General features: G+C 37.2%; 1 protein-coding gene across 1 annotated transcript in view; it reads right to left on the bottom strand.

The window, feature by feature from the left end:
- Positions 1-25133, bottom strand: part of DNAH6 (dynein axonemal heavy chain 6) — a 206349-nt gene extending 181216 nt beyond the window's left edge. Inside the window, exons 1-14 of the mRNA XM_051974340.1 lie at positions 25046-25133; positions 24105-24362; positions 20951-21112; positions 19435-19450; positions 18944-19181; positions 12316-12583; positions 10191-10325; positions 9969-10092; positions 8060-8189; positions 7079-7244; positions 6726-6729; positions 5477-5589; positions 718-918; positions 64-184 (exon numbers count right to left, since the gene is read on the bottom strand). Of these exons, the coding sequence (XP_051830300.1) occupies positions 64-184; positions 718-918; positions 5477-5589; positions 6726-6729; positions 7079-7244; positions 8060-8189; positions 9969-10092; positions 10191-10325; positions 12316-12583; positions 18944-19181; positions 19435-19450; positions 20951-21112; positions 24105-24356 (1930 nt within the window). The 5' untranslated portion in view covers positions 24357-24362; positions 25046-25133. The remainder of the gene's footprint in view (positions 1-63; positions 185-717; positions 919-5476; positions 5590-6725; positions 6730-7078; positions 7245-8059; positions 8190-9968; positions 10093-10190; positions 10326-12315; positions 12584-18943; positions 19182-19434; positions 19451-20950; positions 21113-24104; positions 24363-25045) is intronic.
- Between the last annotated feature and the right edge of the window lie 203 nt (positions 25134-25336).

The following is a 25336-nucleotide window of genomic DNA, read 5'->3' as shown; positions in this document are numbered from 1 at the left end:
TAACAAGTTAAAGCACCTTAAGAATTGATCTGATAATTAATAAGGAGTAGTAAGAAAACTTACCAGGTTCCTCTTTTTGCAGAGCTATTAAATCAAGGCTTTCATTGTCCTTATAAAACAACTGAAACTTTTCAAAAGTAGCTGCGTAGATGTTGGCACTTTCAAATGCAGAATTGACGGCTTCCTTAAGATTAAACAAATACATAAAAATCAGGATCACAACACACATTTTATGAGCCTGTGACGTTAGTGAATGCAAGAAAAAAGTGCAGTGCCTTTGAAAATCAGCATCTTCCTGTCATAAAGGAGAGATTAGCCTAATTGGCTTTAAAACCAAGAAGAGTGACTGGGATCAATTCTTGAAGAACAGACAGTGATATTTCAAAACATAATATTTATAAATTAAGCAAGGGTAGAGCTTTGGGATTCAGGTCAGGAAAACTCGAATTCAAATTCAGCCTCAGATATTTACTAGTTGTGTTATCCAAAATCACTTAATCTCTGTTTTCCTTGTTTTCTCATCTATAAAATAGGAACAATAGTAGCATCTATCTCCTATGGTTGTCAAGATGAAAGGAGATAATAATTATAAAGTGCTTAGCTCAATGCATGGCACATAGTGTTAACTATTATTATTAGTATGACCACAGGTAAAGCAAGGAGAGAAATCACTGTCAGTGTTCCTTAATTTGGTAGGAAAACAAAAGAAAAATATACCTTTATTTTTAAAATGATAGAGTGTAGATATCTGTCATCTTCAAACACAACTGACAAACTTGGACCTTCTCCACAAGTCTTTTCTTCAATTTTATTGTTAATAATAGGACGGGTGAAAGCGTCAAAATAAGGATCAGGTACCAGATTAGGGACTGATAGAACAGTGAACTCAAATCGATCAATAGTATCTGAAATGCCCTCCTGTTAGGAAAAACAAAGACATACCCATTTGTAATACTTCTTTAAAATGCCAAAAACAAAGCAAAACCCAATAACTCAGCATTCATAAATCCATAAATATAACTCATGTATGTAAATTTCCCCAATAGAATCAATTTTCACAGAAGTGTGAAACTTTCTGATCTTTGTTAAGTTTTATCACTGACTGGAAATGAGTTCTTAATTAATATTAAATTTAAAATCAAGTAAAGTATATATATGAATGTGACTATATAATGGCCCCCAAATAAGCATCAGAAAATTCACTAATTAAGGTTTCATTTATATTTTTGTCAAAGCTAATCATGAGACTAATTCAACCCAAGTCCTTATTATGATTTATAAGAGGCTGGATGGGCACAATACCTATTTTCATATTTTCATTTGCTTCTAATACCTAGTAGTTATAAAATCAAGGTAGAACAGAAGTGGCTGAGGAAAGAGAAAAACTTTAGCCAAATTGAAAAGAAGAGGAAGAATTGAGGGGGATTTGGAAAGCTTTGAAAGTGTGAAGAAGGCCAGAGCTGGAATTGGGGAAGAGAAATTTGGGGAGAAAATAACAAGTTTGCAATAAGAGTATGAAGGAAAATGGCTCAACCACAAGAAGGTTCAATTGAAAGGAATCAGTAAGAGGTTTTTGAGGAAAACCTAAGAAAGGAAGAGAAGATCAAGAGTTGGAAGATTTGAGGAGAAAGGATGGAAAGAATGAGAAAAGTGGGAGAAGGACTTCAGCAGAAAAAGGACAAAGGCTCAAGTGAAGGGGAAAAAAGGGTGAGGTTAGGTAAATAAGAAAAATAAGAGTAAAACCAATTGATCAGGCAGTGAAAGGTTAGTGGATAAGGATCAAGAAACAGGGAATAGGGGCTTAGATGGGAAGAGGAATTGAAGGCAGTAACAGGAGGAGATGGAGGTAAGAAAAGTAAGTGGCTTTTAGGAGTTGTAATCAATCAAGTAAAAAAGTCTGAAAAGTAAGGATTAAGGAGCTCTTTAAAAAAAACCTACCTATTTAAAAAAAATTCTAAAAATCTATCTTCACTCCTATCTACCCACAATCCCCCCCATCCACACAATATATATCACATATATTCACATATATAATCACATATAACCAAACAAAATATATTTCCTCATTGATTGTGCCCCAAAACATATGTATCGTTTTGCGCTCTCAGTCCTTTCATTTCTCATTAATCTTCTGGAATCGTGGTTGGTCATCACACTGAGCAGAGTCTCTAATTTTTTTTCAAAATTGTTTGTTTTTACCACATTGGTATTGTTGTGTAAATCATGCTCTTGGTTCTGTTAATTTTCTTCTGTGTCAGTTCATATAATTCTTCCCAGGTTTCACTGACTATCCCTTTCATTATTTCTTACAGTATAAAACTTTTCTATCACATTTATATATCATAACTTGTTCAAGCATCCCTCAATTTACAGATATGCTTTCAGATTGCTATCCTTTTTTTTCTTAAGATAATTGGGGTTAAGTGACACATGTATGACAGGATCATACAGCTAGTTAAATGTCGGAGACTAGATTTAACTATTCCAGGACTATTGTTCTATCCACTCCACCATTTAGTTGTCTCTCAGATTCCCATTCTTTAACCTTGAAAAGAACTATTAACATTTTTGTATCCGTTAGAACTGATTTTGCTTGGGACTAATTGCTCCCTCAATATTCCTCCCCTCAATTTATCCTCACTTTGATTCTCCCTTCTTCTTCCTCCCTGTTTTTTTCATCTTTCTCTCTTAAGTAAAATATATTTTTGTATCCAGCATGCATTTGTATATTCTTCTCTCCTTAAACCATTCAGAGAATGAGGTTTGATGTCTACTTGTGGTAAGGTATCTACCACAATTTCCCCTAATTTTCTTTTCCCTTCTCTACCCACAGTGTATTATCCCTCTTCCCTTAACATTCAAGAATGCGGCAATCTCAGCACCTATTTAGACTTAGTCTACCACCTCTGAGAATAGGACTCACAGAGGACATGTACATTATCTCTCCAGATTATAAAATAAGCAGTTTAGGATTGTTTAGTCCTTTATCACTGATTGTTCTGGTTTATATTTTTATGTTGCTCTTAATTCATGTATTTGAACTTCAGAATTTCTCTACAATTTAGTCTTTTCATGAAAAATATTTGGGAATCCCATATTTTATTTCAAGACCCACTTCTCCCCCTGTTAAGATATTTAATTTTGTGGGATAGGTCATATTTGACTGTAAGCCTATATCATTTGTCTTTTGGAATATAGTATTCCAAACTTTCTGTTCCTTCTGACTGTGGTTACTTCATCATTTGTGATCTTGATTGTGGTTTCTAAGTATTTGGATTCTTTCTGACTCTAGGTATTTTCTGTTTATAGTTCTGTTCTGTTTATAATGTTTTTCTTTGGATGCTTTGGATTTTGGCTATGACGTCCCTAGAAGTTTTCATTTGGGGCTTTCTTCTTCCACGTTGTCCTCTGGTTCTAAGAGACTGGAATAATTTTAAGATTTCTTGAAATTTGGTCATTTAGACTTTCTGTTTCTCTCCTTCTTTGTCCCTTCTCTGTCTCTGTCTCTGTACGTCTCTCTCTTTCTTCCTCTCTGCTTCTCTCTCTCCTTCTCTCTCTTTCTGTTTCTCTATCTCTGTCTGTCTCTCCCTCCTTCCTTTTTTTCCCGCCTCTCATCCTCTCTCCCTCAGTCCCTCAGTCCCTTTCTCCCTTTTTCTCTCTCTCCCTTTCTCCTCTTCCCCCTCCTCCCTCTAGGTCTTGATATTCAGGCAGTTTAATTATTCATAAATTCTTTTCTCTTTGATCTGTCTTCTAGGGCAGTTGTTTTTGCTAAGAGATATCTTATAAGCCTATGTTTTTTAGCCTTTTGGCTTTCTTTGAATTTTTTTTTTTTTTTGTTTCATGGATTAGGTCTAGGGCTGGAAGGTGAGGAATTGTAGAAAGGAAAGAGGAAGACCGCTAAATACTTGGAGTTAAGAAACAAATTTAAGGCTCCTCCTGAGGAAGGGGAGTGGACTAGATATTTTTGATAAAGAAAGAAAGCAACTCTTTGTCTTTTTAAAAATATAAAAGTAGGGAGCATTAAGTGGCACAATGGGAGAGCACCAGCCCTGATGACCAGAGGATCTGAGTTCAAATCCAGCCTCAGGCATTTATAGTTTACCAGCTGTGTGACTTTGGGTGAATCACTTAAGTCTGATTGCCTCCCCCCAAATACGAAAATAAAACCTTTCAAGTTGTCAGGTTAGACATCACACAGTATTACATTGGAATAAGAGCTAAAGTGGCTGGTGAAAGTTATGGTGATTGTTTGTCAATTGGATAATACTAAAGATCTGCTGTCTTACTGGGTTTATTTACATACAAGATATAAAAAAGACCTTCTTGAGATTTGTCAGAATAGATTGCTTCCCACTTTTGGTGATTTATCTGAGCAATGATGCTGCCAAAAGGAACCTCAAAAAAAGTTGGAGGGTCTTAGCGGACTGCAAATTCGAGTCAAAAATGTGAAATGACAATGAAAAAAGCCTAAAGTAATCTTGAGCTGTGGGAAAGAGATGAGAGGAATAGGAAACAAGGAGGCAACTGTCTTATTTAGTTTGCTCTGACCAGACTACATGTGAATACTGTGTGAGCGGAGTGTACGCCACTTTAGGGAAAACACTGATAATTTGGGGAAATGCCAAAGGAGAGCATTCAAGGATGTGAAGAGCCCCAAGTTCATGTCAAATGTGATTCTGTGATGGGCTGAAGGGATAGAAAGGCTCTCCTGGAGAACACAAGTCAGGAAGTGAGAGTATCTGGAGAGCTGCCCCCTTGAAGAATGATGCATTTGTTCTGTTCAGTGAGGAAAAATTGGGAGCGATATATGGAACTTCTTGCAGAAATGTGAATTTTGGTTCGATATAAGACAAACCTTCCTACCAATGGACTAACGATGGGCTGCCTCAGAAGATAGGGAACAGGGTCATTAGAGCTCTTGTCAGGGAATTTCAAGCAAAGGATTGATGACCACTTAAGAGCTATAGTGGACAGGGAACTCCACTCTGAGTTCAAACAGGAGACCTCTTAGGTCCCTTCCAACTCTGAAATCCCATGAACTTGACTTAAAACAAATGACTGTTTTGACAGTAGATATCTGTATTAACACTAATTCATTCATTCTCAAAGACAAATGCATAAGCCTTTCAAACATAGCATTTTTCATGTGCATTCAAGAGATCTTATTTTCATTCAAATAATATATTAAAAGATTCTTAGAGGGATGTCACTGATCCATAGGCATGATTACATATGCTAAACATGTTATCTTCACATGACTTTCATTTTTTTTCTAGAAAATTAGAACATCTGGAAAGTTTCCCACAATAGACATGATGCTGTCCAATAGTATTTTCTATTTCTCTTATACCCAATATGGGGAACCACTGTATTGGCAATTAATAGATAGGAAAACCATTCACAGCTTTTTTCAATACTGAGTTTTCTCATATTTTCTCCTATCAGGCCAAGTTAAAAAGCACTTTCTCAAACAAACCTGAAAATGTTCCAAAGATGGCTCAAAATATAAAGCATGGATCTCCAGCATGAGTTCTGTAACAAACATGGGCAAGAGAGATTCATCCTCTTCTATCCTTTCTGTCAGTACTACTGCTGTTGCTGCCACACCAGGCTAAAAAGGGACATTGTAACATTATACAGATCAACAAATTAGGATAAAATAATAAAGTAAAATGTATATAATATAGTTTATTATTTGTTATAATATACATAATAAAATAAAACAGTTAATAAATAACTGAATTAAATTTAAAAATTTTGACATTTGGAAATCATTTTTGATGTGAAATGTGACCAGGTTTCCAAGAAACTTAGTCAACTGACTTTAAGTATTCATCAATCCTGTCTGTTGTTGACTTATATAAGCCTTCTATGGTATATAAAAAGGTAATCTTTGGGGTTTCTAGGAGAGTGATCTACTGCTTAAGACCTCGCTGGGCTGATGCTCCCAGAACAAACAGCCTATGACCCCTCCTCTCTAGAGAATCTAAGACTCTGAAAGTCCTCCCTTCTAGACTTATTCTTTGAAAAAGCAAACTTGAGATTGAGCACTAGATTCACACATTGAATGTCACTTTGTGGTCAAGAACTTCCAATTTGTGAAGGGGAAAATGAGTCTGTAAAATCTCTATTAGCAAATAAAAAAATCTCCTGGTGGTGATCACTCTCCTGATAGAAATCTGATTCTAGGCCCCAAAGACTGCCTTTGTATATACTTCAATTCTTACCTAGCCTTAAATCACTGAAAGTGTTTTACTTCAGACAAACTGGGATTTGGGAAAGACCTTAGTTTTAAAAGGCTACTGCACCTTGGACCATTGCCAGTCATCCTGATCTATGACTTGCAGTTGACTTTGGATGACTCAAGAAATCACCCTCCTCTCCAAGAAAAAAGGAAGCACGACAATTAATACTATTAAAACAGGCAGCCATGACTTCAGATGAACTGTGAGCTTTTTCTGAAGGGCTTGGAAAAAATCGAACTCACCTGTTGTTTCAAGGGCCAGAAGAAAATTTTGTCCCTCTTTGTTTAGGTGCCCTACATCTAATTCATGCTTTGTTATTTACCTTGCTTTTTGATGCATTTTACTGACTTGAAGTGCGTTTATTATATCCAGCAACAGAAAGACCATTGAGTAGGGATTCATGATTACTTGATTACCCCAAACAGCACTTCAAATCTGGGAGGTAGCAAGTGGTACATTTAAGGGGAAAAAACACTATACAACCCTCATTGATAATTGGTTCATTTACTCTCTCATCTACTCTTCTTTTGATTAAGTCATGTCTATCACCTATTGCAAGGATACTATATAAAGCATACTTTAAAGGCAGAAAACTTTCACTTATTCCCCTTGATTGGTCAAATTTTGTTCAAATTGACTGTTCAAATTTTAAAATTTGAAATACTCAATTATATTCTACTCAGCACACTTGGACTCCAAAATATATTATTTTTAACTCATCCATAATAGTTTTCTTGAATTGTGCTGTCATTTCTTCTATATCCAACATCCCCTCTCCATATCATCTGCACCCAATTGGTTAATGAACACATTTAGTTTAATTTTAATCCTACCTTTTTTTCCACTATTTCCATCTTCTCCTCAATCCATTTCTGGATAACTTCAACTGGAGGTGTCAGGTTTAATTTTTCCATAAGATAATTCAAAAGAGTGTTAATGGAGTTGACTGTCAGCACATGCAATGTATTCACAATTAGATAGTCAGTGAGACGAATAAAGCTTGGAAGAGAAAAGAATATAACCTGACCTCATTGTATACAGCATGTGTTCCTGAAAATTTGAACACAAGGCAAATATTTGAAAGAAAAACCAGGCTTTCTTTATTGACTTCTGTTATAACCATTTTATGATTTTAGACATATGCTCCCAGAAAAAAAGCCTGACCCCCAAAGATGAGATAAAAGATACCCTTAAGAATTCGAAAATCCTACACATCGTCTGAATCAATATCATTCTGCAATATTATCATGGAGTCATTATTTGCTATAAACTTTTTGGTTTTTTTTTTTTTTTACAATGGAAAGAAAAAAGTGGGGAAGGGCAAGGGGAGCAAACTTTAATAAAAAAGTTTTTTAAAATTTTAAATAAAACAAAACCAATAAAAGGATAAAACTTTAAAATCACTACTTAGGTCAATACCCTGAGACCAACCTACTCCAGCCACTGTTCCATTTTTACTCCCACCTGTTCCACTTAGTAGTACCATCTGGTAAAGTCTCCTTCACACTCTTGACCCAGAGGAACTGCCACCTGAGACCTCCTGGGCACCTCCAACTGGCTAACTCCATCCATCCATCTATCTATCTATCTATCTATCTATCTATCTATCTATCTATCTATCTATCTATCTATCTATCTATCTATCTTTGTACCTCATTCCCGAGGGCAGTAGACTTCTAGCTGAATTAAAATTGTTATACAGATGCTGCCTCTTTACTGTTACTGAAACTTGATAGGAGGATGATTTGTTTTTGAGTGAAAACTATAGAAAATAAACAGTACAATTGGCATTTATGGGGAAAAGAGTTACCAACCACGTCAGCCGTGTGCAGTGATGCCTTTTGCTGGCCTGTTCTGTATAAGTCATTTTCTCAGGTTCTCCATAAACATCACGTTCAGCTCCTGCTTCAATGATACTTGGAGAACTTGGTCTTGCCGCATCATCTAAAGAAAATAACAAAACATGTTGCTAAATGTTAAATAGTGTTTTTAGGGGAAAAATGAAAAAGATCTTTCAAGTAAATAGTCTATTTTTTTCCCATTATCATGGAAGGAAATGATAGTCAAATTCTAAACAAATATGATAGAAAAATTTTCAAAATAAAAATATTGGGCTAGCTCATTGGCTAATTCATTCCCTCCTGATGTAAGTGCAAAAACACATAAAACATATGTTTTATAATGTTAAGGTTATGCGATTAGTTTAGAGGATTGTAAAGGGCTCTGGGAGAAAAGGAAAGATAAGGGAGTTATTGTTCAGTTGTTTTCAGTCAAGCTTGACTCTCTAAGATACCATTTCAGATTTTCTTGTAGAGCTACTGGAGTGGTTTGTCATTATCTTTTCTAGTTCATTTTTACAGATGAAGAAACTGAGGTAAATTGGGTGAGGTGACTTTTCTAGGGTCATACAACTAGTAAGTGTATGAGGCTTAACTCATATTTTCCTGACTTCAGGCCTGGCAGTTTATCCACTAGGAAACAGTGCTGCTTCCAAATTTTCTGTGAGACTGGTCAGTTAATACATATTAATTAAGTATCTCTTATGTATTAAGCATTGTGCTAAGCATAGAGGTGAAATAAAAGTTGTCCTGTATCCTATGAATTTTTTTCATGGAAGCTGAGGATTCATTTACCTCTATTTCTGGAGGATTAGAAATCTATTTCTGATGTTTTTTGAGATTTCCCAAAGGCAACTCTAAATGGGAAACAGAATAACTATATAGGATGCCATGTGATATCACTCTCAAGATTAGACCCATTCAGTATTGGGTTATGAACAAATCAATAGGGTTATTGCCTCTGGAAGTATGTATCTGTTAACTTCACCATCCTAGTAACTTTCCAAACCAAAATATCCTACTCTCTAGTCACCACTCTCCAATATATATTATCTTTTCTCGTAAGATATAATCTCCTTAGGATCAAGGACTGTCTTCCCTTTTGTATTTGTAGCCCCGTATACATAGAAACATTCTATATTTCTTCCATTAATTCATGGACCCCATATTCATTACATAATATTTAGAGCACTGGGTCTGGAGTCAGGAAGTTCAAATATGGCCTCAGACAACTGACTTGTCCAAGTTATTGGTAAAACCTGAATTAGTCCTGGCTTCTAGAATAGTGTTTGTTCACTTCTGTCCCAATCATATCACTCTTTTCTTTTTTTAACCTATTAGTGCTGAAACCACATTGATAATTTCATTGGGACAGCAATTAGCTATGCTTTTTTAGTGCCTTCATGGGATGATCACACATTATAATAAAATGATTTCTCCCCATTTTTCCCTCCTCTTCTTAAAAGGAAAACTATATAATAAAATACAAACTACACATTCAGAAAATTATACCCTAGGAATTAGATACTTATTATCTCAAGTTAATAGTAAGTGTTTGATTTTCTTCATGTTGGCAATTGTTCCCTCCCCACCCTACCCCCAAACATAGGGAAGAATGATTTCTGTTCCTTAGATTGCATAGATTATTTCAGTCACCACAATTCCTTAGAAAAAGACAAAGGCTGAATGAACATCATTTTTTCCTCACCCTGCTACACCAAAAAAGTATACTTTCTCACACATACATTTGGGAAAATTTAAAAATACTAACATAGTTTAAATTTTAAGAAAAAATAGAAAATTAAATGACTTCATAGAACCAAAATCTGGCCGACACTTTAAATATTTTGAAATTCTAATATAAGAGCTTCTTCCAATTTCATACCTTTCGCGGCCATTTCAAGAAGGCAATCATCAGGAATGAATCCGGAAGCCCGCAAAGCATTTCGGCAAGCATTTCTCACTACATCTTTTGCTACATTTCTGAAATATGAAAGGCGATCTGTTGCCTAAAATTTGATTGAAAATAAAAGAGAGACATCATCAACAACATAAAAATGGAAACAACCAAAAAACAGTATTGGAATCTGTGGGTAAAACTACTCACCTCCCCTAATTGTTTGAGTTGGACTGCCTTAAATTCTAACAAAGTATATATGTGTCCTCTTTCAATACAGCAAAGTACCATAAAACTTAGGTCATAACACATTTGTTTTATCTGGAGAAGAGCAGGTCGCAAGAACTGAATCAAAACAAAACTGACAGATTACAATTGAAGCAATTTTATCAATATTTCTCTCTGATAAAACTTGCAATTCTTGATAACACATATCTATACCAACACCTTCAGCCTTCATTTGGGGCAGGAATTGATAAAGGACTCAAGGAGAGAGGGTGAGTGTAAGAAATGGCATAACTTGTATTATTTCTCACAGCACATTTTCAGGATAATGAATCATCATTTTAAAAATTAAATTCATTAAATTTAATTTTGGGGGAGATTGGATCTATGTCACCTAAACTGGAAGTGAAGTACCAGTCATGGGCTTGATCCTATTGCTGATTATCTTGGAAGCTTTGACCTGCTCCATTTCTGACCTGGGAGAGTTCACACCTTCCTCTGAAGCTTTGGGATTCATCATATTGGTGCAGACACATTGTTGGCTTTAGCTCAGTTCCAGACTCCAGAGATGAAATCATCCATCAATCAGTATCTACTGTAACAGGAATTATGGACGTGCACCAATATGTCCGGCTTGGATTTTGTTTTAGAAGTTACATCATGTATTGGTCACTACCTTCTTACACTACTTTTCAGAAGGGATCCCGAGGTTCTCAATAGAATTGAATTAGCAGAATAATAAATTAGCTAGTTACAACATTAATTCCCTAGAAAAAGTCAGTTTAGGAGAGAGAATGTGATAATAACAGAATTTCTTATGACATCAACAACCTTCTTTCCATTTTAACCAATCTTTCCTTCAGCCACCAAAGGAATTTCCCTGAAGTGGAGGTCCAACCATGTTACCTCCTATTTCAGGGAGTCACCGGACTCCCTGAAAACACCAGGATCAAGTACAAATTCCATTGCTTAGCATCCCAAACCCTTCATAACCTTCCTCCACCTGCCTTTCCAAGTTTCCCATATTTATTCCTGGTGATCCTAGCCTTCTCCATGATCCATACTCCTCTTGCTCCATGAACAAGACCCTCCATCTCTCAACTCAGGACATTTTCTCTGCCAGTCCCCCACACTTGGAATGTTTTCCCTCCTCATCTCAGCCTCTTTGCTTCCCTGGCTTCCTTTCAAGTATCAACTGAAATTTCATTTTTTTACTGAAAGCCTTTCAGAATACCTCTTAATTCTCTACTAATTATCTCTTATTTACAATTTACATATATTTGCTTGTTGTCTCCTCCTCCTCCAGGGCAGGGAGTGTCTTTTGCCTCTTTCCATCCTTCTATTGCATTAACCAATGAATCAGTGCTCATATCTTAAGCATCTGCAATGTGTCAGACACTATTGTGCAATGTGCTATGTATATAAATACAGTAAATCAAAGTCAGTCAGTCAATAAATATTTATTAAGAGTCTACTACAAGCCAGACATTGTACTAAATACTGATATGAAAAAAAGGAAAATGGTCTGGACTGTGACCCACAGGAACTAAAAATCTAATGGAAGACATGAAATGCAAATTATTATGTAGAAAAAAGCTACATACGAGATAAATAAGAAACAAGGAAGACAGGCCCAAGAATTAAGGCTGGAAAAGGCTCCTGAGAGAACAGATATATCAAATACACAGACTACACTGTGGCCAGTAACACTCTCAAATAGGCTAAACCATATTAAAATCTGATTGGGAAATATTTAACAAAATAATTAAAAATACAGTGAAACACAGAAAATGTTAATGGTTTTCTAAGTCAAGATGGCCCTGCAGAGATCCTTGTGTATCTCTATCGGAGTTTGAGACCACTAATAGAGAAGGTGGGATTTTTGCTGGAATCTAAAAGAAGCCTGGGAAGCCAGGAGATGGAGATGGAGAGAACCTTCCAAGTATGGGAATTGGCCAGGGGAAATGCCTGGTGTCAGGAAATGGAGGGCTTGGGTCAATATCCAAGGTTGCCAGCATTCCCACTCAGGAAATCAATAACCATTATCACCCCCTAACATTTCTAGCAGATGGAGAATTCTTGAGAAATAATGTGATGAACAAATACATACATCATTCACAATGAACAGATTATTTTGCAGAGCTTTTCTGCATCCACTAGTTTTCTTAGAGCGGACGTTCGTTCTCCACACAGTAAATGCTTTCCATTTGCGAAAACGTGAAAAGATGGGGATCTTGGTGAGCTCTTGGTGATACAGATATTCCTGCTCCCATCGATTAAGCTCAATAAATTCCACTTCTTCATTGCAAGTGTGAGTTACTGCTTTTTGGCTAATAGTGTAGTAATCATTCTTGATAATATTTTCATAACTTACAACTCTAGGAAAAAATGAAATTATGGTGAATGAATGGAGTAAGGCAAATTTAAATGACATTTCATCAATTATGATATTCACTTAGTAGAGAACAGTGCAGAATATTGGACGGCCTTGAAGCCAAGTGGATTTAATTCTCATCTTTGACTCATATTTGGCTGTGTGCTTGGGAAAATGACTTAATGTTTCAATGCCCTAAGGAAATTTCCAAACCTGTAAGTTGCAGAAAAGGTGTTAATCTGCATCGGTAGAGGGAAACAACTCACTCGGGAGTCCTCTCTATTGACAACAAAATCATAGATCCAGTCCTTATCCCTATTTGTCCCTACCATATTCTGTTAGAAAAATAATTGTAAACAACAACAACGAAAAAACAACAACACTATTTTCTAGGAATCATCTTTAAATGTGAATAAATTGAGAACAGAATGAAAAGGAATCTCAGGAAGGTACTTAGCTCATCCCCTGGAGGGAGTTAAATCAAACTCAGAAAGATCATAAACTCTTAGATTTGGATAAAACCAAGAGGTTGCCTTTCAAATTCTTTACTTGATGCAAGAAGCAAAGTGAAGATTATATATATATTATATATATCTACATACACATATATATACATATATATGTATATATACATATATCATACATAAAATCTACTCTGCTGCTCTCTTGAAAAGTCTAGAATGACTTCTGAAAGATTTTACCAAGAGTGGTATGGTGATCTATTCTACCTTCAAATTTCTTCAGAAGTCTTAGTAGAGGTAACTTCCACAGTGGCTAATGTGTTGTCAGAAAGACTGAGTGCAAATTTGCAAATTTTCTCATCTGTAAAATTAGGGAGTTGGAGTGTATGATTTAAAAAATCTCTTCTGGCTCTAAATTGAAGATTCTATGAAATTCAAATCTTTTTCAGCCTAAACTTTCCTATCTGTGGATTGGTTATAATAATACTACTAACTTCCTGGAGTGACTGTGAGGATCCAATAAAATGATAACTGTAAAGCTCTTAAAAAAAAACAACCCAAAAACTTTGAAGTGCTCTTATAAAACTATTATTTTTAGTTTTCAGAAACACTGAGAATCTACAAGCTTACAAATGTAAGTCTATTACTTAAATTCTACAACTTTTATAGTAAAAACATGTCATAAGATTTATCTCGTCTAATCTTGATCTAGAAAAATCTATTCTATACCTGAAACAAATCTTTATTTGCTCATAATTATGGGTCATAACAATAAGAGAACTTTATGATAACCATTTTTTTTTCAGGTAAGGAGAATTTATTAAGCTTGTTCTATGCTAGGAACTGCACCAAGCATGACAGGGGAAAGCACAAAGAAAAAAAAAATAGTTAAGACACAATCCCTGCCCTCAAAGAGATCACATTCATATATAGAATGTGATATGAATCTCACCATATACAGATGAGAAAATGCGAATAATTATGTATGTGTAAGATATTTACAATGTACATGAGTCAAATCCAGAAGAGCAGATCATGAAACCATATAAAAACTAAGAAGGATGATAGGTAACCTCTTTTTTGATAAAATTATTTTCCCAAACCACCACCATCCCATAGCACAAAATTATATCTATATTTGAAGAGGAAGAATTGAGGGAAATTAGTATCAAGTCTCAGATAAAACTAAAAAAAATTAATTAAATTTTATAGGCTCAGCAAATGTGAGGAAAGTAAGAGTAAAGGAGGAATAAAGGAGAAGGAAATAAACATAAAACAGAAAGAGAAGGAAACAATGGAAATGACTCTAAGAATAGGAAAAAAAAGTAACAAAGTTCCAGTTCTCCAAAAGTTCAGACATTTTACTCTACCCATACTGTGGTAGGGACTGTAGGATAGTACAGAGGGATCTTTGCTATGAAAAGTTAAGTGGAAAAGTAATAGGATGATCCCATTCTCAGTCTGCTGAGTTTTTTTCTCTTCCCTTTTATCCCCCAAACTTCTAAGACAAGTAGAACTAGAGGTTGTATTATAGCTGAGGCATTTATGAGACAGGACTGAGAAGGGTATTAATTACGGGCATGGGGGACAGCAATCACAAAGGAATGGAGACTGGTGATGGGGTGCCATATATAATAAGCACCCCTGTCTTGTAAGAACTATGCCATCTTAAAGATATCATGGGCAGGGAGTTATTATGTTCAGGGACTAGGACCCCTTCTGTCTACCCATCAGGCGTCAATTTAGTGCAAGGCCTCATAAATTTTCCCTTAATGATTTCGATAACTTAATTGGTCTTTCTACATTGTGTTTCTCCCAATTCTAATTCATTCTCTTCATCACTGCAAAGTAATATTCTTGTGCAGAGATAGGATCACATCTCTTCCTTACTAAGTAAACTCAAAAGGCTCCCTATTATTTTTGAGATAAAACATGAATTCTTCTGACTTTTAAAGCCTTTTCTAGATAACCCAAATCATTGATTCACCCTGCTATGTTCTCCAGGTGATAGGTTCCTTTTTGCTTATTATATATGGCACCCCATCACCAGTCTCCATTCCTTTGCGATTGCTGTCCCCCATGCCCGTAATTAATACCCTTCTCATTCCTGTCTCATAGAATGCCCTACTTCTTTCAAAATGCAGCTGGAGCTCCATCATCTCCATGAATCCTTTCCTGCTCTCTGCCACCAATGAAGGCCTTTGCTCCCTAAGTACTATTTAGCTTTCTTACATTTACAGTTACCTGAGGGAGCCATATAGTATGGCGAGAGAGCATTGGGGCCAGTTAGGAACACGAGTTCAAATTTAACTTCAGATATTTACTTATCCCAGTGGCTCTGGACAAATCACTTAATTTGTTTGCCTCAGTTTTCTCATTTATAAAATGGACATAATAATAACGCTCACCTCATAAGGTTATTATGAGGATAAAATGAAATAATGTTTGTAAAACATTTTACAAACTTTAAGGCAATAAACATTAACTATTATCAAGTTTCTGATAAATCAACAGTTATAATAGTTAACGCGCATCAAAAACTTGGTTTGCAAAGTGTTTTATATATGATCTTATTTAATCCTTATAGTAATCCTGTCACATAAGTTTTCTCTTATTAGCCCTATTCAAGAGATAGGAAACAGTCTGAAAACCAGTCCTAGATTAAAGCAGTAGTGTTATGAGGAAGATTCTTAGATCTTCCTGACGCCAATCTATCTCCTATGTCCCTTACCTAATAATAATAGTTCATAGCTAGATTGTGCCATACATTTTCTCTCTCTGTGTGTGTGTGTGTGTGTGTGTGTGTGTGTGTGTGTACCATACAGTTTCCAAAGCATTTAACATAATTTATCTCACTTGTAATTTGCAATTTGTAAGCTTCTTGAGACAAGGGAATATTTTTTTTTCTTTTTATTCCCAGAGGCTGGCACAGTATCTGACCCAGATTGCTTGATTGCTTGATTGCCTGATTGATAAGGCAGTCACTGGGAAGCTAAATTAGCAGAAAAGGGAAACAGCTTGAAACTTCCTGGGGAGTATAAGAGAAAGTAGCAACAGAAACTAATGTAAACAAATTGAGATACTTTCTTGCTAAGAGAATCTATTATTCCAGGGAAATGGTTACAAGAAGTGAGCTGAGAGGTCCATTAGCTGGAGGAGAAAATTGTGCATTAGGTAAAGTGGGGAGGGAAAGAGATGCCAGACCCTAGGATGGCAGCACGACTGCTTCCTGGGCTGCGGGCTGAATTCCCCGACCCTGTTCTGTGAGAGGCTACCGATGGGCAATTGAAGACATGGATCTTAGCCAGAACAATACACCCAGGAGAGGGAACATTCTCCACCTTCTTAGATTCAATTTTCCCCTGAGTCCACCTGGATGTTGAGTGTATCTCCTTTGCCATAAGATTCAGGAACAGAGGTCTTCTGAAATTTCTGTCCTTTTCTCTCCTTTGTCTGCTCAAAGGCAAGCAGAAGTGGTGAGCTAAAAAAAATCCAATTCTTCATAAAGCCTGGATTCACATTGGTCCTATGTCCACTGGGTTATGCAAGAGCAGCAGACTCTCAGACATATGGAAAACTTCAGCATTTTATTATTCATCATTCTCTAGTTATTAGGTACTATTTGTTCATATATTCTATGCTGAGTAAGTGTAGTTTGTCATATCCAAGCATGTCTATATGCTTTTGTAGAAACACAGGGTCATTCTGCCCTGGACACATGACTTGTATTCTCTGAAATACAGCAAGTTCAGAAAGATACAGTCTTTTCTTGCCAGTGGGGGCTCAGAGCTCAGTTTATAGAATCATATAGCTAGAACTGGAGATAACCTTAGACTAATTCACCCTCACTTTATAGAAGAGGGAGTAGGTGACAGAGCTGGGATTGGAATTCAGATTGGATAAAAAACAAAACAAAATAAACAACCCAGTTCAGTGGTCTTTCCATTATATCACATTTCCTCTTTAAGATTTATCCCATAAACTTGTATATTCTTATTCACAAATTGGTGCTAAGCAAGAGAGAGGGAATCAGGAGATCGCTACAGAGAACAGCATTTATTCAGGACCTCTACCCATTTGGGCATGTGCAGACCACCAGGGTAAGCTTGTAAATCCCAAGACTTAGACACTTGGTTGGCTTGATGATATTGAGTATAAGTGGCTGTCCTTAGGAGGGAGATATGATATTATTTCAAGATACTGAATTTATTTCCCCAAATTGGCTGTTTGTAAATGGGATTTGCAATCACTTTTGCCTATTTTCAATCAGTCAATTCTCAGTTTTGAGTTCCACCAGCTCAACACTAGCTTTGCATATGAAAAGAGCAGAAGGAAACAATTCGGTTTTTCACAGTCCTCCCTATTTGGTCAATGCTTAATAAATGCTAGTTGAGTGACTAAACAAGTCTTGAAATTCAAGACCTTCCATTTTCCTCAACTGTCCCCAACTTCATTCTGATACCAAGGGCTCTTATTTCCTCCTAATTTGAAATTCTCAGAATACTCTCACCTAATCCTTTCACAAGCCCCCAAGATGGCATGAAATAGAACTGTGGTATTTATGAGGGGTTGGGCCTGGAGTCAAGAAGACTCATCTTCCTGAATTTAAATCCAGCCTCAGACACTTATTAGCTTTGTGATTCTGGGAAAGTCACTTTATCACTTTCCTCATCTGTAAAATGAATTGGAGAGGGAAATGGCAACCTAATCTAGTATGTCTGCCCAGAAAATCTCAAAGGAGGTCATGAAGTCAGACTCTGAACAATAACAATAATTTACAAGAGAAATGTTATGAGTCTAAATTCTTCTTTTATTGTCCAGAGTACATGTGTCTTGTGGATTCTTTATAATATTGGGGATATGAATTATATCTATGATTTTATTAATGGAGGGAACTCCCAGGCAAGAAAAGTCCCTCTATCACTGCAGCTCAACCTCTCCTCTGCAACTTAATGTCTTAGATTAGTTCTTAAATTGGTTTGTGTCATGAACCTTTTGGCAATTGGGTTAAACCTATAATTCTTTTTTATGGGATAATTTTAGATACATAAAACAAAATATATAGGATTATAAAAAAATTAAATCTATTGAAATAACTATCAGAATATTTTTAAAAAACTCATCAAGTGGGGCAGTTAGATGGCACAGTGATGAGTGCCAGTCTGAACTTCGAGGACCCGAGTTCCAATCTCTCATTAATGATTAGTCATAAAGAAATTACTTCTAAAGCTCTTTTTTTGTTCTTTGCTTTATGCCTAAATTATACAACAAAAGTTGACATGCCATGTGAAAATAAAGCACATTATCTCCTATACTTCTCATATACGATTTTTCTTTCCATAATGCAGGGGCAGTGTGTTTAAACGGTAAGAGAGCCAATCTTAAAGCCAAGAAGACCACGATTTGAGTTTTGCCTCTGACATACACTATCTCTGAGATGACATCGATAAAATTGCTCAATTTCTCAGTGTTCTTGGCAACTCTCCACAATTATAAATTATAGTGAAATTGTTGTCTTGCATTGGGAAAGGGATATCCTTCCCCTAAGCATTTCCTGTACCAAGGAAATGACAAATTCAATCCCTAATTCTCTCCATTTGTCAACAACTATAGATTCTGAAAAAAAAAAAAGCATTTTTCACAATTATATTTATACATAACTAATTATTTTAGCATGACCAAATACATTTTAAAAAGCCCTAGGTAATCAATAATGAATTATTTGTCATTTTGCATTCAGAAGCTCATGGAAAAAGTAAATATAATAGCAGAATGCATGAATAATTGGATGATCACCAAAAATTAGTATAGATTTAAGATAGTTATCATGAAGTCTTAAAAACCACTGGCAATCGGCAATGGGACATACTCTATGAGATTTGTTTTCCTGGCTAATAACTCACCTCAAATTATAGGGACTATATTCAATGGATGACGTTGGCACTGCAGGGATCATATACAGGAATCCAAGGTGACTATTCTCACGTATTATTTTGACAATTTGCAAAGGGTCATTAATGTTAGAATTAATGACGTCTTCTCGGTCTTCAAAAGTTAATGAAGGATAAGTGGAAGACATTTGTTTTTTCACTATCGCCCTCCCTCTACTGGCCGGTGGTTGAGAAGAGGAAGGGACTTCATCTTCAGTAAAATGTCGTTTCTAAAGTAAGCCACATTTAGAGTGTTAGTTTTTGTGTAATGCAGGACCACAGTTTTTTTTTTTTTTTTTTTAATCACAGTAAGATATGGAAACAATAGGTATTCCTTTTTTGTTCTTTAACTTTAAAAAATGTTGTTCCTAAAATATGATGCTCAGAACCATGTATCTAATACTTTTGTACGATACAAATTACAGTGGGACTATTGCCTGACCTGTCTAAATGTTATCTCTCACAATATGGCCTAAGGCTCTCCTGGTTTGTTTGTTCCTTTTGGTTTCAATGTCACACTATTGACCCATCTTGAGTTCACATGCTGTTAAGCCCCTTAAATCTTAGACTAGAATTGCTGTGTAACTAAGTATTTCTACTATTGTTCTTGTGCAACTGATTTTTTAACCCATCTATACAAGTTTACATTGCTCTCTGTTAAGCTTTGTCTTAGATTTGCCTCATTCTTATATAAAATTTATATAAAATATGAACAGAACCAAAAATTATATAAATTATATACTTATATATAACTTATATGTATATTCTCTTATATAATATTTGAAGAATCTTAGGTGTAGAAATCAGCAGAAATGATCAATGATTGAGAGCCTTGTCTCCCTGCCTTTTAATCATTTCAGAAAGGGCAAACTGAGTCACACAGAACGAGGCAATTTCAGTAGACTGTGGTCTGTATGGCAAGTATTACAACATCTTCTCCCCCACTCCCAAATACATCCAACTTCCAAATTCCCTCTTATGTCAAGGGTATCCCTCAGTTTACAGATGGAGGAAACTGAAGCTCTGCCAAGTAAAATGAGTTTCTGAAGATCACCCAAATACAAAGAGGGAGAGCCAGAATTTGAACACAGGTCCCCTGATGCCAGATTCTGCATGCTTTCCACTTTAATCCCCTGCCTTACTAGTTTGTTAAGAGCTTTTCAAACTGGGGGAGCTAGATGGCACAGTGAATAGACAACTGACCTTGGTGTCAGAGGAAGCTGAGTTCAAATCCAGCCTCAGACACTTACTAGCTATCTGACCCTGAACAAGTCACTTAGTCCCAATTGCTTCTCTTAAAAAAAAAATAAAAACAATAAAAAAACTTCTCAGATCCCCTACTTGTCACTACATACAAAATTCATGTTATCCAGAAACTGAATATTCAATAAACAATACCATCTGTGCCATTCAAGTCATCTATAAAAATGCTGAATAGAGCAGAGGCTTAAGGCACTTGAGACTTTCAGTCTTCTTGAATTTTAGCCTTCTTGAATTTCAGCCTCTGTTACATCACTCTTCATGAAGGTGCCTTAAATCATATTACTATGATGGTAATCATCATTTTAATTTGACATAAATATTTTTTTTTCTGATGAGGCAATTGAGTTTAAGTTACTTGCCCAGAGTCACACAGTTAGGAAGTATTAAGTGTCTGAGTCTGAGTTTGAACTCAGGTCCTCCTGACTCCAGGATCAGTTCTCTTCCCTGTGCCATCTAGCTCCCCATAAATACTTCCAATATTAAAGAGAAGGAATGATATTTCAAAAGTCTAAATGTGAAAGATTATAAACATAATAGATATTTTAAAGGCAGCTAAATAAGTTATATTAGGAGGCTGAATATTTTTTCTTTTCTTTAAGCTGAAAGTATTCATTTTCTGGACAAATTAACTTCGATAGAAATACTTCTACTTTTATGAATAAAAACCGAGTTCTATTTCCAAATGAGGCTACAATTAATGAACTATTACTAAAGTACCTTCTTTTTTTTCACTTGTGATGAAATGTCTATTTCAGTGGATGGTATTCTATCCAAAGGTTTGGGTGTAGGTTGGAGCAATCCAGAACTTAATAATTTTGTTCGATTCTGTTCATATATATATTCTGGCTCCTTGTGGTCCTGGTAGACTTTCAGTACAGGCTTTAAAGGAAAGAAAAGTTTTGCATTTATTATCTGCTACATAATTCTTGCTCCATTTTTCTTTCTTGCTCATTTTCCAAAATCCCACACCCGATTTTAGGGTCTTGAGTTCTTTTGGAAAGACCTTAGCCTTTCTATAATCAAGACTTTGTTACTTCACCATATGCTATTACAGAGATCCTGTCCTGAGTCCATTACTTTACCTCCTGTTCTTTCTACTCTTGATATCATTTGTGCTTGGGATGACCTACACTGGCAAAAATGCATCAGAACTTTAGCTCCTATTTCTATAATGTTTCGTATTTTTATAAAGTGCATTCCTTGCAACCCCAAGGTAGATCATGTAATTATCATTTCTGTCTACAGAGATACAGTCCTCTGTTTACAGGACACAGACACTTTAATTCAGGCTTGAAGGCTGAGTCAAGGGTTCTTTGTACTGTTCCATTCTGTTTCTATAACACCAGCTGCTGCCAAAGGGGAAAAAAAATAAGCCACAGTAGAAAAAACATTCACTCATTTACTTGCCAATTATTCCCATTTTTAATTCTTCTAATTCTATATAATTGCACAAGACTTAAAGTTGGAAGGAACATTCCAACTTCATTTTATAGATAAAGAAACTGAGTTTCAGAGAGATAGAATGATTTGCCTGAGATGATCTGCTGTGAATATATTAAAAAATAATACTAATTTTAAAAACCAATTTGTCTAATACTTTTTCTTCAGAAAGAGTTCTTAACACAGAAAGTCAAAAGATAGTGCTTACTCAAATACCTTACAGTCTAATGGAGGATCCAACATGTAAGCTAAGAGAGAAGAGAATGTAAAAAAAAAATGGTGATCACTAGTATCAAATGTGTGTATGTGTGTATATATATATACATATATATATATGTGTGTGTGTGTGTGTGTGTGAAATAAGTACAAGGCCACTTTGGGACAGGAGGCATCAGGAACCCCAGGTCAGGAAAGACTTCATGGAGAAGATAGTGCTGTAATTGAGGAAGAACATGAGGCAGTAGCATATTCCAAACATTCATTGAGCATAAAAGCAAGTGCTTAGCACTTAAAAGTGTTATTAATCACTCTACCCATGTTATCTTTTCAGACTACCTAGATGACAATTCAACAGGATTTTCTCTACCAGGCCATAGAAACCTCTTCACTCTGCAAGCTCCCTGTACTCCTGAACTCTCACGTTAGAAGCACTCTCCATTTCCGATTGGCTGGGGTCTTCTAGAACCTCCATTTTTAAAGAGACCCAGGACAACCACATCTTCATTTCTCTCCAGAGTACACAGCTAACTCTCCACAGGACTTTCTCCCCTCCTACTTTTTGGATCATTTTTATGTATTACTTTTCCCCATTAGAATGTAAGCTCCTTGAGAGCAGGGATTACTTTCTGCTTGCATTTGTATTTCCAGCATTTAGCACGATGCCTGGCATACAGTAGGCATTTAATAAATGCTTATTAACTTGAACTGATTATCTTATTACTGTTATGTGAGAAGAATAGCAAGATTTCCTAAGTCCTCAATTCAATATACATTTTTTCCAGTCAGTTTTTTCTTTAAACTTCTTCAAAACATTGATGCTAGTGACCACCATTTTTTTTTACATTCTTTTTTCTCTTACCTTACATGTTGGATCCTCCATTAGATTGTAAACTATTTGAGCAGCACTATCTTTTGACTTTCTGTGTATCCCCAATGTTTAATACAGTGCTTGGCACATAGGTGTTTTATAAATATTTATGGATAGATTTGTTGATTGCGTTACACAATGCATTTGCAATGAAGGGGGAGAGAAGGAATTTGGAGAAGCAAGTTCCAATATAAGAGTTAGCTAAGAGAAGTACCTCAAAGGTTTCTTCCTTCCCCCTTCCCAAGAATTCATTCAGGAGGGCCTCCTAGGGAGGAGCCTCTCCTTACTTAGCCAGATTGATCCTTGGAAAGCAAACATAACCTGTTACTGGGATTGTGCTGAAAGCTTTTTTTTCAATATTTATGCAGCAAGCAGTAGCTTAACCTTTGAGCTATCTGGGTCACCTGCCTCCCAACCCCCTCCAGATGAGACATCAGATCAATACTCATAGGACTCCTGAAATCTATCTACATGTATTTGGAAAAATAAAATACTACTGGAGAAAAAAAATATTCACAGGATTTACTATTCAATTGTTTATCAGTCATGTTCAACTCTTTGTGAGGTGGTTTTTTTTTTTTTTTTTGGAAAGTTGGTTGTTTATTGTTGGCAAAGATCTGGAGTTGTTTGATACAGATGAGGAAACTGAGGCACACAGGGTTAATTGACTTATCCAGGGGTTCCAAAAGCTAGTGTCTGAAGCCAGATTTGAACTCAGAAAGGTGAGTTTTGGGTCTGCTAGATGGTGCACAGGATAGAATTGCCAGACCTGAAGTTTCATCCTCCTAAATTCAAATCTGGCCCCAGACACTTATTAGCCATGTCACCCTGAGCAAGTCACTTAACCCTATTTGCTTCTATTTCCCATTGTTATGTGAGCTTGAGAGAAAATGACAAACCATTCCAGTATCTTTGCCAAGAAACCTCTCCAAACGGATCACGATAAGGCTGAAAGAAATGAACAACAGTAATAATAAAGTGATTCTTCCTGACGCTAGTCACTGTACCACTCAGCTGCCCCATTCATTAATACTATTCATTAATTACTATTCAGTAATACTAATGAAAGAGTAGCCCAGCAAAAGAAATGGTTTAATGAGTGACTGCCCCTCTGTGTTCAACACCTGAGTTAGAAGTTTCCGAATGAATGAACTTTTATCCCCTAGAGAAATGGTGTCTTGCCTATTTCCCCTTTGGATTCTCTGCCTCTTCCTTCTGATGAAGCTGGATTCTGAAATGACTTCAGCCCCTCAAATTGGAGTCTCATGCTTAGGGGCATCCACCCACAAGTTGAGAGTCTGCAACTGCAGAAGTACAAGGGGAAAGTGACCTAAGGAAACGTACCAGAGGTTCCAGCTTTACTGGCTGCTGGAGGTTTCGAGTGCGGTCTTGGGCTTTGGTGCTGTGTATAAATTTCAGCTCTTTAGTCTTTTTGGTTTGGTCTTTGGGGCCCACAAAATGCAGCCTTTTTTGGAGACTGGAACTGATGCTGCTGGAAGGCATTGAAGATGTTGACTCTTGCGCATCGTCATCCATGTCTTCTTCATTCTGTGGGACCTTTGGGGCTTTCTTCGGGGGTCTGCTCTTTTTGGACATCGTGATCTGGGAGAGGAGACAATGTGTTCAAGCAAAGACCAGATGAGTTTTCCCATAGTGCTCCCCGAACCCAGACTGACTCCCACTTGTGGAAACAATTTCCCGACTCTCGAGTCATACTGTTAGAGTGGGAATGGATCTCAAAGAATGGAATAAGTTCAAGGGTTGGAATCGGGAAACCTCCCAATTCCGTGGCTCCAATCATGCTGTGTGGCCTCGGAGAAGCTGCTCTCGCTCCTCTGGGCCGAATGCTTCCTCATCTGTAAAATGGGTTTGAAGTGGATCTCGGGGAAGCTTGCTTCCGGCTCTCAGACTTCACAGTTAGGATTCTCCCAGAGCCACCTCCCTGTTAGAGTCAGCGCCAAGTCCATTCAACCACTCAGAATCGATCAAATGCCCACTAGGAGCAGGGGGGTCTGACTAGCCCGCGCCCCCTCGCTTTGCAGGTGGGGAATTTCTCCACCACCCAATTCTGCAAAGCGTGCTCGAGGCCCAGGGAAAAGCGCACGGGCGGAAGATGGATGGTCGAGTAGGGGGGACCCAAACGGGCCGGGCCAGCTGACCCTTAGGGCCCAGAGAGAACCAGAGCCTCGCCCGGAGCCACACAGCAAGGAGCCCACCCCTTCGCTTCCCTCCCGCTCTCGCTCGAGCCCGGGCTGCGCTTTATCCGCGCCCTCGCCGCCACTCACCTAGCCTGGGGGGCGCGGGCGCTCTCTCTCGGTCGGGACAACGTGAGCCCCAGCCGGGCGAGGGGAGAGAGGAAACTAACTGCGCGCCGAGCACAGTGTTTCCCGTTGCCTAGCGACGGGAGACGCCCCGCCGGTCTCGCCAGGCTCGCGTCCCGGGAAGCGGGCCGGCCGGAGCTGGGAGAACGCGAAGGGGTTCTGGCGCGGGGGCGGCCGTGACTCGGGGGCCGGCCCTCCTCATGTGCCGGGGGATGCACTCTGCGGACCTGTCAAGCGGGGGGCTTTATAGCATCC

The sequence above is a fragment of the Antechinus flavipes genome, chromosome 2 (genome assembly GCF_016432865.1).
Source record: "Antechinus flavipes isolate AdamAnt ecotype Samford, QLD, Australia chromosome 2, AdamAnt_v2, whole genome shotgun sequence".
Taxonomy (NCBI): domain Eukaryota; kingdom Metazoa; phylum Chordata; class Mammalia; order Dasyuromorphia; family Dasyuridae; genus Antechinus; species Antechinus flavipes.
The sequence above is the reverse complement of the archived record's forward strand: the minus strand, read 5'-3'. Positions and strand labels throughout refer to the sequence as shown.